The sequence below is a fragment of the Lissotriton vulgaris genome, chromosome 3_1 (assembly GCF_964263255.1).
Source record: "Lissotriton vulgaris chromosome 3_1, aLisVul1.2, whole genome shotgun sequence".
NCBI classification, from domain to species: domain Eukaryota; kingdom Metazoa; phylum Chordata; class Amphibia; order Caudata; family Salamandridae; genus Lissotriton; species Lissotriton vulgaris.
The window spans coordinates 32,324,484-32,341,655 of record NC_141689.1 but is presented as its reverse complement, the minus strand read 5'-3'; the positions used below and the strand labels follow the sequence as shown (position 1 = coordinate 32,341,655).

General features: G+C 40.9%; 1 protein-coding gene across 1 annotated transcript in view; it reads right to left on the bottom strand.

Moving 5' to 3' along the window:
* LOC147725872 (protein mab-21-like 3) overlaps positions 1-17,172 on the bottom strand; it is a 164,346-nt gene that overhangs the window by 138,721 nt on the left and 8,453 nt on the right. The window contains exon 2 of the mRNA XM_086962809.1: positions 1,275-1,503. Within this exon, the coding sequence (XP_086818935.1) occupies positions 1,275-1,503 (229 nt within the window). The remainder of the gene's footprint in view (positions 1-1,274; positions 1,504-17,172) is intronic.

Genomic DNA, 17,172 nt, shown 5'->3' with positions numbered 1-17,172 from the left:
TTAAGAACCGTGGGAGTCCGCTCATTTTGTTTTTAACCAATGCGGGTTGGCCATTATTAAAAAAAATTCTAAAGGCACAACCTTTGCATTTTTTAATTGTTTAATACACTTTTGCACTATCACGTTTAGTCACTTCCTAATTTGGGCACTGTTGCACCCACCACATCCTGCTCCGCTGTAATCAGGGGTCGTAGCACGCTGGGGAGACATTCGGTCACCCCAGCGGGGACCCGATGATGAAGCATGTCACCAACTAGTGGTGAGTGAGGGTCCTTCTAAGAACTTAGGTCTTCTCCCTCTACCCACTAGAAGGTGACCAGCAAACGCCCTGACTTTCTTCCAGTAGAAGAAGGTCGTCCGGCCCCCCTTAGGGATTTTTAAGACTGCCCCACTGTATTTTCTGCACGCGTGTGAGCATTGATCACGCGTGCAGTACACAGTGAAGCGTTATTTCATGAACCCATTGCGATTATCACTTTTGCTTTGCACCTTAGTCACTCCTTCATTGTTTACAGTATATATGATTGGGGTACAGGAGTGTCTACACCCTACCTCTCTTGTTGATATTGATTAGCATTGCATTCTTAGCCATGCCCTTGCAACAAGTTGAAACTTTGTGAGTGTCTGCCTTGGACTCTGTATTTGTTGATCTTCTTTAGTTTGAGTAACATTTTTCGTGAACCAACTGCAACCCCTGCATGTTCTGTCCATTCACATTTTGAATATTCATATAACATGCTTTGGTTTGATTGACAGGCCGGAGTTTGAATTACTGATATTATGAATGTTAACGTGTTAAAGAAGTAGGCAGTGCTGTGTGATAATGTTGTGTCTCATTCTTAAAGAGAAAGACAAGGACATTCTTGTTTACAAACACTGGATCCGTGAGGTGGGTTTGTGTGGGCCATGCTTTGGTCAGTGGGTGGGCCCTGTGAGAACAGAATCCAGAGGCCTGAAAGAAGGTACAAGATACAGAGACAGCGATGGCATAAAAGAACCATCCCTCCAGGCCAGGACATTGAGGACCCAATGCCCAGTAGAGGCTGTTGGGAGGATTCCCCATTGGAACAACCTAAAATAGTCTCTTCCCTGCCCTCTCTCCGGCTTCACTCAATGTCGATTGCATTCATCGGGGAGGTAAGTGATGAAGATCTTGATTTATAGGTAGCAGAAGGAATGAGTTTAAATCTTGCTTGTAATGAAAGGACATCAGTGGAGAAGCAATGAGGTGTCACCACTCTCTCAAAATACAGCAGACAGCTTTGCCCTCCTACCTCCAGTACAGGTTGTGCTTGGCCACCAGGTCCACTCCAGTCTCCTGGATCTCCTGGATCTTCTCTGCAGACGGCCAGGACTGTCCAAGACGCGGCCATGGGACGCTCCACTCGTCGAAGGGATTCTTGATGAGCGGCACCAGGTCCACGCTGATGTCCTTCTGGTCATGGGGGACAGATAGTGTGACAGCGGGTGTCCCTTGCTGCAGTCGCTGGACTGTCACTTTACCTAAATATCACGAAAGAGCAAAGGTGAAATGAAGCAACAGGAGATAAAAACAATGTTACTACTAGACGAATGCTCCTATTATGCAGTCTCTTAGCAAACTGTTTATTTCTCAGTCATTTAACCCACTACATCTCCCATCAGGATTTTTTTTATAACAGGGTAAATGACAAAACATAACCAGTAACGTCCACAGTACATATAAGACAGTAATGATGGGCTCCCCCTTTTGTCTCGCTGCTGAAAAGTGAGGGTAGTGGAGGGATTCATGAAGCTGAGTGTGTTAAATGTGAAAGCTATGTTATGTTATATTATGTGTATTTGTAAAGGGCCCTATCACCTGCAAGGGTTTCCTGGTGCTCAGAAGGTGTGTGTTCCTAGCCTTTTCTAGGGTAGGGTGGTTAACTGAAAAGCCAGGTCTTCAGCTTCTTGCAAAATTCATGAAGACAGGGGGCTCTGAAGTGGAGCGGAGGCCATTCCATGATTTAGGAGCGATGTAAGAGAAAGCCCATCCACGTGATCTGCTTCTGTGTTTAGGTGTGAGGTGTGTGTGAGTAGGAGTCCTGCATTGTGGAAGTGTCTGGGGAGCTGGTGGAAGGAAATGTGACTGTTCAGGTGGGTGTGACCTAAGTTGAGCTGTGCCTTAAATGTGTGTGTTTTGACTTTGAAATGAGCACTTTTGTGCATCAAGAGCCAGTGGAGCTCCCTGAGGTGTGGTTTGAAGTCCGTTCTGTGTGGGAGGTTGAGGATGAGTCTGGCTGCTGAGCTCTGAATGGTTTGTAGTCTTCTACTGAGCTGCTTGGTGGTCCCGGCATACAGAGTGTTTTTGTAGTCCAACTTGCTGGTGACTGGAGCATGAGTGACAGTTTTTCTAGTGTTGCTTGGGAGCCATTTTAATATCTTCCCCTGCATCTTCATGGTGTGGAAGCGGGATGCAGGGACGGGGTTACAGGGGTGATGGGCTTGGGCATTGGCCTGAGATCAGCCAGCCATCAGTGAGAGTCCTAAGATGAGGTGCCCTTGCCAAAGATCACTTCTTCTGTCTTGTCAGCGTGAGACAATTCGCTCTCATCCAGTTAGCGACTTTGGTCATGAAGGCAGTGCGTTTGCTTCTTGCATTGGAGGTCTTGTCCGATAAGGAATGTATGAGTTACTTGTCATCAGCTTAGAAGAGAATGTTAATGTTATGTGCGTGGATGACTTTGGCCAGAGGAATCATGTGTGCACTGAAAAGGGTGGGGCTAAGCAATTAACCCTGAGCCACTCTGCAGATGTGTTTGTGGGATTCTGAAGTATAGAGTGCCAGTTTACCAGCTTGTATTATATCCATTAGGAAGGAGTAGATGCAGACGTCTATTGGAGTATTTACGGGAAAAAGGGTCTGTGTGAAAAAGCACGACTGAGTTACTCTAACGTCTTGCGTTAGTTTTATCGCCTTACCAAACGTTGGGCGCCATGTAGTGTAGTTCCTATATTCCCAATAGGCTCTGCGCATTGGAATAATATATTCAGCAGTGTAGACATAGGACTGAGGTCGACTAGTTCTCTACTGACTATATTAGACTTAAGGTTTGCCAGCTAGCTCAGAGGTCACTAGAAACTTTCTCGAATAAACCAGGAGGAGTTTAACCTCCCTGGATAGACAAGAAGGGATTTGCTTCTGACAACCATATAACATGACAACTTTGCTCCCTCAGAATAAAAGTGTATCTCTAGAGCCGTGTGAAAACAATACGTTAACAAAAACAGTGGTCCTTGACCTAATTCAATTCAGTGATTTTATCACGAAAGTAATCCTTAATTTGCTAACTTTGAGCCCAAATAAATTTTGCTCTTCGAATAAGATCCAGAATTATTCATACAAAACACAGAGCCCAACAACTATATCGCATTTATAGAAAAATATATATAGTACATTTTATTTATACCAAACAATGTATTTACCCTTTTATAATTCAAAGGTTCAAAATCCAGTTTTCTCGTTTTTTACAATATTTACAATGTTTTATAAGGTACGAATATCAGGGTGCTCATAGGAACGTGCAAAGAGTTAGTGCTCGAAAAGGTGGCGCATGTGATTGAAAGAAAGAAAAAGAAAGGATTGGTGCCAATTTATACAAATGGATATACTGGTTCGGTACTTTCCAACAGTATAAGCCTGTCCACTACCAAAGTTCAGAATCTAATGTTTCAAAATCCCAATCATTTTATTTAACACGTTTAACACTAGATTTTTTAAGTGGTCCAGGGAGTTTTAGGGGTGTCGACGTTTCGACCCGACTTAATGCCTTGGGGTAACTGATAACCTCTGCTTGCGGGTCTTCTTCAGGACTAGGGAGCACCCTCCATACCTGACGTATAAGAGTACCCTAATGGTGAATCAAGTGGTCGTCAGCAATAATCGACCAGGGATCTATGTATCCATGTCTCAGAGTAGAAGCCGTGAGAGTTAATCCACTCTCAATGGTGGTGAGTTCACTCAATAAACGACCCAGGATTTATATATCCGTTTTCCAAAGTTGTTTGTAGCGTCGTCAGAATTAATCCACTCAGTTTGATGGTGAATTCACACTATCTGGTAGTGCTAAGAATTCCCTCAGGGCATGGGTACCCAATGCATCTTCCCAACTTAATGGGGAACTTCACATTAGTGCCGGTATGGTCACTCTCTTATTATTTGTAAAGTCCAAAATACAGGATGATTCGCTATGTAATGCCGGTCGTCTCTCACCGCCGGCATTACATAGCGAATCAGAGGAACGCTGTGTGCTTGTTGCTTAAAAAGTTATTCTTTCTGTTCAGGGGAGAACATCATTTCAGACAGATGTGCAAAAAAGCAGTCTACAGCTTCAGGTGAAAGTTCGACTAAGTTTGAAAATGCCGCAACAGTGCAGTCGTGAGAATGATTGCTATCATCGATGTCCGGACAGCAATGCTCACAGAAGGTCGTACCTGGGTGATGTTGCTCTCATCTCGTACTTCACTGCCACCTAATCGTAGTGGTGAAGTCTCAACGAATGCCGTCATCAGAATTGGTAACCGCTGGGGACGGTGCACAGACAAAATATCGACTCCAAAATATCGAATGGACAAAATATCGAGTTAAAAATATCGATAATAATAAAATATCGATAACAAAAATATTGTTGGTCAAAATATTGATTAAAATAATGATAAAAAAAATTTAGTACAAAAATATCGACAAAATATATATAAATAGTCAAAGTAAAAAATTTCAATAATATGTAGAAAAAAGGTTAAAAAAATATTTTTTTTTATTAATAGTAATATAAATTGTACTTAATGTTTAGGAGCGGGATGTTGGGTTAATAGGGGATAAGGGTGGGGAGTAATTTAATAATAATTAATTAATTAATATATGTTTGTAAATATTTTTAATTAATAATTAATTGGTACTTAATTAATATTAATTATTTAATTATTAATATAATTTTGTACATATTTTTAATTAGTAATTAATTGGTAATTAAATAATATTAATTAGTTAATTACATTAATTAGAGTAATTTATTTATATATATAATTTTTAGTTATTGTTAATTAATTATTTGGGGAAAATAATATTAATTATTAAATTAAATTAATTACAGCTAATGTGCTAATATATTTACTTTATTGTTATTGTTAATTAATAATTAATTGGTAATTAAATAATATTAATTAATTTTGGGTAAAGGAGTATTTTTAGGGTTCAGGGTCAGTTTTCAGTTTTTGGGTAAAGGGGTATTTTTAGGGTTCTGGGTCAGTTTTCAGTTTTTGGGTAAAGGGGTATTTTTAGGGTTCAGGGTCAGTTTTCAGTTTTTGGGTAAAGGGGCATTTTTTGGGTTCAGGGTCAGTTTTCAGTTTTTGGGTAAAGGAGTATTTTTAGGGTTCAGGGTCAGTTTTCAGTTTTTGGGTAAAGGGGTATTTTTTGGGTTCAGGGTCAGTTTTCAGTTTTTGGGTAAAGGGGTATTTTTAGGGTTCAGGGTCAGTTTTCAGTTTTTGGGTAAAGGGGTATTTTTTGGGTTCAGGGTCAGTTTTCAGTTTTTGGGTAAAGGGGTATTTTTAGGGTTCAGGGTCAGTTTTCAGTTTTTGGGTAAAGGGGTATTTTTAGGGTTCAGGGTCAGTTTTCAGTTTTTGGGTAAAGGGGTATTTTTAGGGTTCAGGGTCAGTTTTAGGTTTTTGGGTAAAGGGGTATTTTTAGGGTTCAGGGTCAGTTTTCCCTACTGTTGCACCCACTGGAGTGGGAATAGTAATTTTAACCCCTACGCTATCCAACGCTTTCCCTACGCTTGCACTCTTTGGAGTGGGAATAGTATTTTTTACACTTCTGGTATCGTACGGTAATATAATAGTATCTTATTTAATTATAGTATGTTACTATATATATATGTTTTAACAAATAAGATTGTAAACATTTTTTTTTATTATTTTCATTTATTATTTAATTATTATAAGTTAATGTAAGTATTTTTAAGTATATTTTAGTAATTAAATTTTAATATTAATTTAATTTAACACTGTTTTTAATAAAGTCGATATTTTTTACAACTATATTATTGTAAACGATATTTTGTACTCGATATTTTTGTACTTACCTGTTTGTAGATACAAACTCGATATTTTGACTGTCGATATTTTGTCCACGATATTTTTGCAAGTCGATATTTTGTCCCTCGATATTATTTCAGTAAACCGCTGGGGACAACACGATGCATGAGCCGTTACAGGACTTAGCAAAGTATCGATATCCATTGGTACTGCCGATTGCAGTGTAAGACAGGTGTCCAACACGCATTCTTCTCCGCATAGCATACATCAAAGCAGAGGTAGGATGCAATTTTGCCAGATTGGTCTGAATGAAAGAAACCAGGTCATATTCAGATCTCTTAGCCGGGCTAATCCAAGGACTTTAGTTATGCGGTCCCGATAGCGTATAGCTAGGATTGTTTCTTCCATTGTTGCTGGAGTCTTGTCTGCGACTTGGCTTGCTATATCGGAGCAGAAGGATCAGAAATAAAATTCCTGCTACGAGTCCCAAAAGTAGTGGTAGGCCGCCAAAGACAGAATGGACAAAATTGGGAAAGATGCCCAGAACTGCTTCGAAGGGTGTTAACAGTCCCGAAAAAATTGTCTTAAATACATGTGCGATGCCACTGGTATCAGACATATTTAGGATTTGGCTTAGCATTTCTACGAAATGCATGGGGCAATTTGTTGATAAAAGGGTATGTATCTCTGCCGTTGTCCTTGCAACTTGCAGATCATACGTTTCTTTTGATGACGTAAAAGGCACGGTTGTCTGTAAAAGAACAGACTTCATTCTGCTTAAAGTATCAATTCGAATAGAAGAGATATTCAAAGAAGGCCAAATCGTAGCCTCCATATCTGGAGAGCCGTTTGGATACAATACTTGCATACAGCAAGTGACCATGGAACTAACGCTTACGAGATAGGCTTTCCCTGGCACCATGCCTCAACATCTGTGGTCCGTTATTAGAATGTAACTTCCGTTAGAAAGTTGTCTAAAGAATGGCCCTATTTGTGTTGCAGGTGTGCCATGCTGGTGGCATGAAAGGTTATTTGAAGTCCCCTCACAGGCCCCATGCAAATTAATACCTTGGCACAGAAGTATACAGCTTAGTGATCGTTTACAATTGTTACCACTAAGAAATACATTCTGTTTCTTGTCACTATAACATGTGTGTGTGTAAGGTAATTTCCATGATGACTTAATGTACCCTTTACCCAACCTTTCATACTGGCCTGCTGGTATATACTCTTGGCAATTTTTAAATTGGAAAGTTATTATCGGAATTGTGATTATTCTGTGTATTATCCATTCAATGACAGGTCTTTCTGACATTGTCAACGGTAATGTCTCAGGTTTTTCAATGCTCAGAATCGTATAGTCTGCTCCTTTTTGTGCCAAACTGATTTGTTTATCAGTAAGGTTAAAGATAGAGAATAATGACGTTGTGTTTATTAAACGCCATGGCACGTAGCCTGAAGGCAGATTTTGCAACGTCCAGCCGAGCTGTATAATAGAACGTAATTGGGACTGACCGTGTTGTAACATTAGTAAGTCCTGATCTATTATATCGATAGCAGATGATACAATACTGTCCAGTGAGTATATTCTGGAGGACAGAGTCATTAACCCATTGTCCACAACAGAAAGTGATTATTCCAAATTAATACAATCAATTTCTAGTATTTTTTCTGCTGTTTCAATTTGCATTACTTTCCAAGCTTCGTTGTATGCAGCATATATACCGGCCGCTATGAAACGTTTTTGACGCTGTTTGCGTGGTCCCATTAAGAAATCATGCAAGTCGGCACCGTCTTTAAGTAAAGTCAAGTGTTGCTTAATTTCAGCCAGTGTGGATTTCTCTAGCCACTCAAGGCATAGTATCCCTACACTGTATGTTGTTACTATCCCTGGATGTTGTCTCTGGGAGTATCTAGGGTCTGGTCTGGTCATTTTGAACCCCTGTATTTTGTTCAGGAATCTATCTTGACAGTTATTTATGTCAATTGGCCAGATCAACCATTTTTTCAGGATGTGTTCTGTTTTGGTGTAAAATATGGTATACGTCTATCACAACATCTGTAGTGCTATTACTGTCAGGTATTGGCTTTGGAATAGACGGTTTGTTTAAGTCCTTAATTTTGGCTAGTCCAAGACAGGTTGTCTGTTGAATGGTGTCATTCAAGAATATAATTTGTTCTGGGATCATGCAGGCTCTAAATAATGTTTCTAGACCTTGGACCTGCCATTCTTTTGTACCCCAGATGGTTTTCGTTTCGATGTTGTTTTTCCAGAATTCAAAACCAAATGTAATAATTTTTTCATAAAATGTTTCAAAATAAATCAATTTAGTATTTGTCAACATTGTTTTTATCCCTGTCCTATCTGACAGTTTAAAATAAAACGTTTCTGCATCACTTGTGTTAAACCCTGAGAAGTATTTTAATTTCTCATAAAATGTTTTCGAACTGCTTTTAGGTGGAGTTGCACAATGTTCCCATTGATTATAATTTAAAAAAATTCTAGGTTGAGCAGATTTATGTAAATAGTGATGTGCATAGTGATTGTAACAATACATTTGTTCATAATTCGACGAACCCTGTAAGTAATCATGTTCTGTAAATTTTGCTGACATTACTAAATCTGACATCATATTATTTATACTTTCAAAGTCCCAATCATCAGAGAACGTACTTGGTTTTACAAAGTCACTTAATGAAACCTTGAACTGATGTGGATATTTCAAGAGTTCAACCGGGCCATAGATTTCGTAATCCGTTTTGTCCCAAGCTACCCCACCAGGTATTGGAATGGCTGTGACATTCACTGATGATAGTTCTCTTTTCTCGATATGAGATGACTTGTGTGTCTTTAGGACCAAGTTGATGTTCTGGCTTGCTGTGTCCATTGTACTGTAATAAATTTTCCTAAAATTAGAACTAAGATTAGACAAAGAAGGAGTATAAGTACGCCTAATACAATCCAAAATTCAATCAATGGTGCATTCAGATATGATTCTTTTAGTTGGTCAAAGAGTTTAATTGCTTTGTCTTTAAAAGTTTTTGTTGCTGGCATTTCTTCAGGTTCGCTTGGATCTTCAGAAAAGTTATCAAAATTGATGAAGTAGCCAGATGCAGTTCTGTCAATTGTTGGAATTGCTTCCGAATTTTCCTTTGCTTTTACATCTTTTCCTTCATTAGCATAGTCTGAGGCTACATCGTTGTAGACAGGTGTTTCTTGACGAACTGTTGTGATTTGGGTTTCAAGAGGCACAAGTTCCATGGCATTGTTGCATAGTCCTTTTTTATTCACTGCAGGTTTATCAAATGTAATTAGTCTCTCAGTTTGAACCTCTTGGATAGTAGCAAATTGTGGTATTCTGCTATTTCTTGGGAGTCCACTGGGCCTACTACTTATTATTGGCCACATGATTGTGGTTTTACCAGGTCGAAGGATACAACTCGGTTCTCCTTTTTACCAGCAAGGGGCGGTAGTACAACTGATTTTGTTCCACTGATATCTAAGACAGGTACTGCTTTTCTGTAAGCAAGCCCAAATTCCTTTCTCACCGCGATCTTCTATCTGACCAGATCCCCAATCTTTGGAATCCAGACAGGTCTTGCTGGGACAGGTGGTTTATCTTCAGTGGTTTCTGGCTGTTGCTTTAACTTTATGTTGCTTAGTGCTCTTCTTGTTTCATTTAAGTCCTGTAAAACAGCCAAACGGACTTTGATATCAAAGCATTTTTCTTTTACCACTGAAGTTTGACTATCTAAGTCCTGAATATGCATTCTAGTACCGAACAATAGCTCGTACGGGCTGAAACCTTTTAGAGAATTTCTTGGCAGGTTATTAGGACTACGTTGGACACTTGTTAAATGTTGGACCCACCCATCACCCGAACCTAATACCCTCGCCGTTATAGATTGCTTTATGTCCCGTTTTTTTCTTTCCACAATCCCATTTCCCTCAGGATGGAAGGGACAAGAGTACTGCAAAGCAATGCCCATGCTGGTCATGGCCTCCTTATAAGCTCGAGAGCTAAAAGCAGGACCCTGGTCAGAATGTAGCATGCCAATTGCGTATGTGCCGATAAAGACTCGCAAATCTTTTATAACAGTTCTGGCGTCAGCCGAGCGCTGGGGCCTGTATTTTTAAGTGAATCTAGTCTTAAAAAGAAATTAATGGGACGCTGGATTTTACGTATAGTTAGCCTTATGCTAACTAAAAGAAGGGCCATGGCAATACTCCGGTCGGTTCGCTACTGGGATCTCTGTTGCAGTTTGGACAGCTCTTTGCAAATTTGTAATGTTGCACGCTCATCCCCGGCCACCAGTATTCTGATTGTAATTCTTTCTGAGATTCCTTGATCTCATTGTGCCTTAGACCTTCACCCATGTGTGCGTTTGCTATTAATAAGATTCTCCTGTTTGTGTTTGGAATTACTCTATCCCCCACTCCAGGGATTTGAGCAAAAAGAACGGAGTTTGCGTCAATTATGTATGTATAATTGAGTGGATAGTTCACGGGTAGTGCTGCACAGTCGCCTTTTGAGGACGTTTTTACCGCCAGCATGGTTTTCCCGTCTATGTATTTTTCTGAACGCTTTTTTGTGGCTACGGAAGCCGGTTGAGCTGCTTCCGCTGTGGCTGTTTTAGCCAATGAATTCCCTGCAACGTGAACGCCATCACGTTGATGACTCAGTGTATGTATCACGTGAGTCTTTCATAGTTCTTTCTGCAAAAGAACTACCTGTTCCCAAAGCGCCTTATGCTTTATTGTAGCACCTGTGTCATCTTTGTAATCGTTTTGAACCCAGTTCTGCAAGTCATTATTGTAAGATTTGATGCAAAAATGCGAATCGCACACTATTAGTGTCGGGAATTCACGATCGGCATTTTCAAGCGCCAACTTTAAAGATCTGATTTCAGCTCGCTGAGCCGAACAGTTTCTCAGTGATTCCGTTTTTGTTATTTTTGGTCTGAATTTACCACAGAGCCAGCGACTTTTAACAATCGCGCACGCTGAATTGTAGGATTTATTATCCACATCGTAGTGTTGTGCAAATCTGTCCATATAGATTACACAAGAGTACTGTTGGAGAGGCAGAATTTCGATTGGCAGAGGATATTCTTCTTCATATTTTAGATCTTTCAGTTTTTTCATGTTCGGGTCAAAATAGTATTTCACGTCTTCTGCAGCAAGAGAATTTTCCCACTGTATCCGTTTTGGATCTAATGCCACCGTTTTTAGATTAACTGGGCTTAATAACGCCTCAAAGGCTGATTCTGCTGTATAAACAGTTATTCTTTTGCCTTGGGCTCTTTCTTTTGCTACAGCAGTTTGAACCGCATTTACAATATTTTCTGTAAGACTGAATGTTTTTTCAGCTTGTGTGTACAAATGTGATTTGTAATCTATTGGTACCGTTTCTCCCTCATTAGAGGTCCGGTACGTGAATCCGCAACTTCCTGGGATGACTCGGATTACAAGGTTGCGTGTATTGTCGCGAGTTTCTAATTTTGTTTTAGCTAACATGTCTGTTTGCAATGATCTCAAAATTTCTGTGTGTTTCTGAGTCCAATTGATTGGTTTAAAATCAGGTTTTATTAATTCATAGAGAGGTTTAACCCTCTCTGCATAATTTAGAATGTAAGTTCCTCCGAAATTCAGGAAACCTAGTACTGATTGTAAGTTCTTCAGCTTTTTGGTGCTTGGAGTACAGCGCACTTCTCTAAGAAGTTGTCTGCTAGGCTTTTGCCTTCACTTGATAATTCATATCCTAAAAATAGGACAGTTAGGTGGGCAATTCGTGACTTTTTAAAGTTGAATTTGTAACCCTCTGCTGCGAACCCAAGTATTATGGTGTTCACTCTTTTCCAGTGAATATCCCGGTTATCATCTGTGAGATAGATCTCATCGACATAAGATAATGCTTGATCATCATATATTTGTAGTAACTCTGTTACCCTTGCTGAGAATAATCCTGGGCTATTCTTGAATCCCTGTGGGAGTCGACAGAAATTTTTCTGTGAACCCATTATTGAGAATGCGGTTAAATACCTGCTTTCGGGTGCAATGTTATGACAAAAGAATCCATTAGAGATGTCTAGTGTTGTTTTGTATTTTTTGCGAACGATGTTATTCATTAGTGCCGCACTGTGTGAGTTTTGTACTGCAAATGTCTTGCAACATGAGTTAAGGTGTCTATAGTCCAAGACTAGACGATATGAATCATCCGGCTTGGAGACAGGAAAAAAAGGATTGTTCATTTGAGAGGAGCATGTTTCAATCACCCCTTGGTATTCAAGTTGATCTAAGATCTCCCTGACTTGTTTTTTAGCTTCTTGCTTAATTGGGTACTGCCTTTGTGCAGTGGGTTGACATTTTAATAAGCGTGAGCGCAAAATTCGTTTCGCTCGCGGATTTCGCGGATTTTCGGTAAATCCGCAATCCGCGAACTCCCGCGAATTTACCAAAAATCCGCGAGCGGCGGATTTGGGGGGCAAAAGTTCAAGCCTTCAAGCTTGAAGTTGTAACTATTTTAGGATGGCGCCGGCAAGCTGCCAGCGCCATCCTAAAATAGTTACTAAGTTAGCTTCAGTTAGCTTCAACAGGAAGCACTAATAGATAAAATAAAGCAGGTGCTCAAGATCAAGCACCTGCTTTATTTTATCTATTAGTGCTTCCTGTTGAAGCTAACTGAAGCTAACTTAGTAACTATTTTAGGATGGCGCTGGCAGCTTGCCGGCGCCATCCTAAAATAGTTACAGGATGATGGATGGGATGGACAGCTCACTCAAGGGACCCCTGCGCACATCGGTGCGATTGCATAGTAACACACACATGGCCACTGGAACTAGTTGAAGCTCAAATTCAGTGACTCATTCATCAGCCCAAAAACAATCGTGAGCATCGTCGAGGCTGGGCAGGTGTGCCTTCTTCCCAAATCTACCGTCGAAAATCAGCTGTGATGCTGGATAGAGGCCTTTGCATCCTTGACTTTCACGAGCGCAATCCTCGTGCTGTTCCTGTGACCAGGAGCTTCTTTCTCTTGATCTGCTGCTCTGATCGGTCTCTGAACTTTTATACACACAAGAGGCATGTTGTGAACTCACATGGAAGCCCAGCCCGTTTGGCCCCGCTCACACACTTGCGGTGTGCACCGTCTTCCCACCATTTACCCACTATGATGGACAGCTCACTCAAGGGACCCCTGCGCCCTTCGGGGCGATTGCATAGTAACACACACATGGTTGCTGGAACTAGTTGAAGCTCAAATTCAGTGACTTATTCATCAGCCCAAAAGCAATAGTGAGCTTCATCGAGGCTGGGCAGGTGTGCCTTCTTCCCAAATCTACCGTCGAAAATCAGCTGTGATGCTGGATAGAGGCCTTTGCATCCCCCATTTAAAAAAAGTCCGCAAAATCCGCGAATCCGCAAATTCGCAGATTTTGCGGATCCGCGAATACGCAAATCTGCAAATTCGCGGATCGTGAATCCGCGAAATCCGCTCATGCTTACATTTTACCTGGATTTTGTGAGGAGGGGAGTCCTCATCCCATCCTACATGATTTTTATATAATGCAGGAGCTTGGGCTACTGCCCATTTTCTTGCATATGTGTATTTTCTATGAATTGGAATATGATTTGAGAAGGCAGGCATAATCATTTCTTCGCCATGAGGGCACTCTCTGACAAACTCTGGTGGCCAGTCTTTCTCAGCTAGAAGGATGTCACAGCCTTTTGAAAGGTTATCCCAAAACAGACCCCTTACTTTCCTAGTCTTATCTCCCTCTATACGCAATGTTATTTCGTATATTTTATGAGGTTTGCTAACTCTGGTATCTGCAGTTTCCACCTGAATGTATTCATTCGTGTCCACTGTCTCCAGATGATTCATCAGGATCTTGCGAGCTATTGTCACTTCTGCTGCGCTGTCTAGCATTGTCTGGGCCCACTCTCCGTTTTTCAGCTGTGTCCTCAGTATCCTCGACATGTTTGATTATTTTAATACTGGCTACCTTCTTTCTTGGAAATTTAAATTTTTTACTCTGAGCAGGTTCCTTGTCTTTGGACTTCACGTGCTCTTCCCTGTTTTCTGACCGTCCTCTCTTTCCGATTTCTGCGAGGAAGTCTGAAAAGATCGAGAAGGACGTGTATCAATATCTTGATATCTATCAGGTTTTTTCAAATTATCCCTATTTCTAAGGTTGTATCTTTTCTCAGAGGGCTCCCTCTGGGGAGACTTGTGTCCTTGATCCGGAGATCTTTCTCTCCGCCGAGGAGACCTTCCTCTGGACTGGAATCTTTTTTCTTTGGGAGTGGATTTTTTATTTCCATCCCAGTTCTTTTTTGGAGTGTTTAGATTATTTTTAATAAATATCTTTTCAGGATTTTCAGTTAGTTGGGGTTTTACCGGTTTCCCACCCAAACTATCTCTACCTAGTTCCTCATAGGATTTTTCTATGATTCTGGCAAGTTCAATTGGTTGGTCTGCTATATCTGTTTCTTTCAATTTCTGGAGATTAGGTATATTCCCCGTTGCCAATTGAACTAACTCTCTATATGCCTTTGTTAATTCTTTTATTTTAACTAAGAGTTCTTCGCTTGACATTTTATCAATGTCGGGGTGTGGTGTGTAGCTGGCTAGAACCGGCCATGTTGCTCCTGGTCTACCTAGTGGACCGAGCCTGGTGATGTGATTATTATGTTTTAGGGCGCCTCTAAACCAGAGCAGGTGCTCTTGGTATTTTAATGGGATTTCAACCTCCTCGAAAGGAGTGTATTCATCCGGAGGTTCCTCTATTTTGTAATAGTGGAATTCGTGTGTTACAGCGTTTGCTGCTGAAAAGTTTATCCATGAATAGAATACCTCTGTCTGTCGATATTCATGGGCCTCTACCACGAGTATGACTGTACCACCTTGTGATGTCAGTCCGTTTTCTATAAGTTTTATAGATATAGTTATTCTCATATTTGCCGGAATGAGTATAACATTCGGGTCATTTTGTAGGAGACTTGTGTCATCCGTTATTAGCTGAGCTGCTATTCTAGCTCGCTCTCTTTCGTCTTCACTTTCCCCCATTCTACTGGCAGAAAGGTTTTTGTTGCAGATCAAGTTTCAAGGAAACAAAGATTAGGTGCACAATATTTTGGAACACTGTATCCTTCAACGTTGACTAAACCAAAAACTATACATAGGAATCTCTTCCTACTAAGTTCCAGCGGATTTTAACCTTTTACCCACTACAGACGTCTTTTGGAGTATTTATGGGAAAAAGGGTCTGTGTGAAAAAGCACGACTGAGTCACTCTAACGTCTTGCGTTAGTTTTATCGCCTTACCAAACGTTGGGCGCCATGTAGTGTAGTTCCTATATTCCCAATAGGCTCTGCGCATTGGAATAATATATTCAGCAGTGTAGACGTAGGACTGAGGTCGACTAGGTCTCTACTGACTATATTAGACTTAAGGTTTGCCAGCTAGCTCAGAGGTCTCTAGAAACTTTCTCGAATAAACGAGGAGGAGTTTAACCTCCCTGGATAGACAAGAAGGGATTAGCTTCTGACTAGGCATGGGCGGAAAATCCGTTCCGCTCGCGGATTTTGCGGATTTTCGGGAAATTCGCAATCCGCGAGATTCGCGAATCTCCCGCAAAATCCGCAAATCCGCGAGCAGCGGATTTTGCTCGCACTGCTCGCACTGTTCGCGTGAGTTTGCGCCCCGCGAATAAGTGCAAAATTGCAGAAATACGATCTTAGCAAAACTGAAAGTAACTACTTACCAGGTTCAAAAGTTCAGGCTCATCATTAGTAGCCATTTCCTGTAGTGCTTCCTGAGGGGCCCCTCCAGAGTTCAGTTGCCAGTTGAAACTATTATGTGACCCTGCTCTGAACCTCAGAATAGTTACACATATGCCACAAAGGTCCTGAATTACAGCTAAGGGAGACAAGCAGGAGCCAGGCTGGAAGTTAAAATCCATTAATCAGCCCCTAATTCATTATTGTCAGTTGGGGCAGGGCAGGTGTTGTAACTAATTTTGCAACAATGAAAGCACTTAGCAAGTGCAAAAGATCACTAATCAGGGCGCACTAAGGAAGCAGGTGCCAGCTAAAAAAATATTCTGTGACACATTAATCAGCCCCAAATTAATTCAGGTCACTTGAGGCAGGGAAGGTGTGCTTTGCTTTGCCGAAAATAATGTACACTGGACAACCAGAGGGTGTGGTGATGAAACAGAGGGTGGCATGGGTGGGCCAGAGGGTGGCATGAGTAGTCAGAGAGTGGCAGTGGTGACAGAGAGTGGCAGTGATGAAGAAGAGTGTCCCAAACAGGCTGGACACGTAGAAACAACAAGTTCGCAAAACTTGCGACCCGACAGGTAAGTTCGCAAATTGCGAAATTGTAAAAACCCTCGCGAACTGGCAGAAACACGGGCGAACACAAAAAAAAAAAATCCGCAAATTCGCGGGAATTCGCGGATTTTGCGGATTGCGAATCCGCAAATCCGCAAAATTCGCGAACGCGAGATCCGCAAAATTCGCTCATGCTTACTTCTGACAACCATATAACATGACAACTTTGCTCCCTCAGAATAAGAGTGTATCTCTAGAGTCGTGTGAAAACAATAGACAGCTATTTCACTCAGTCAATTGTGCGTACTTAGTTTCACCAGAGTGCAGAGAAAAGAGAGACGGGCGTTTTCAATAAACGGTGTAATTTATTGAGCAGTCTTCCTTCTCATGCAAGAGAAATGAATTGCCACAATTGCAATACTTAATGTAAAGTAAAGTGCGTACAGTAAAAGGAGTATTATGAAATAATACTGTAAAAGCATTGATATGGTTTCTTAGCCATAAGATACTTTAAAATGGATAAAATATATACATGCATATATACATTGACTAACGTACTCAACTGGTGCTTCTAAATACGCCTACCCCGGTGTACCTGACCTAAGCCTAATACGTGGGAAGGAGTAAGTAAGTAGCAGTTTAAGTTAAGTTGGTTTTGCCAAGAATCTGACTCAAGAATTCTCTTTAAGGGTTTAGTCAGCTCTGTACCTTGGTAATAGAATGTGGGAGGTCTGGTATCTCTTTCCTCAGGACTCGATATTCCAGTAACCCGCAAGGGTAGGCT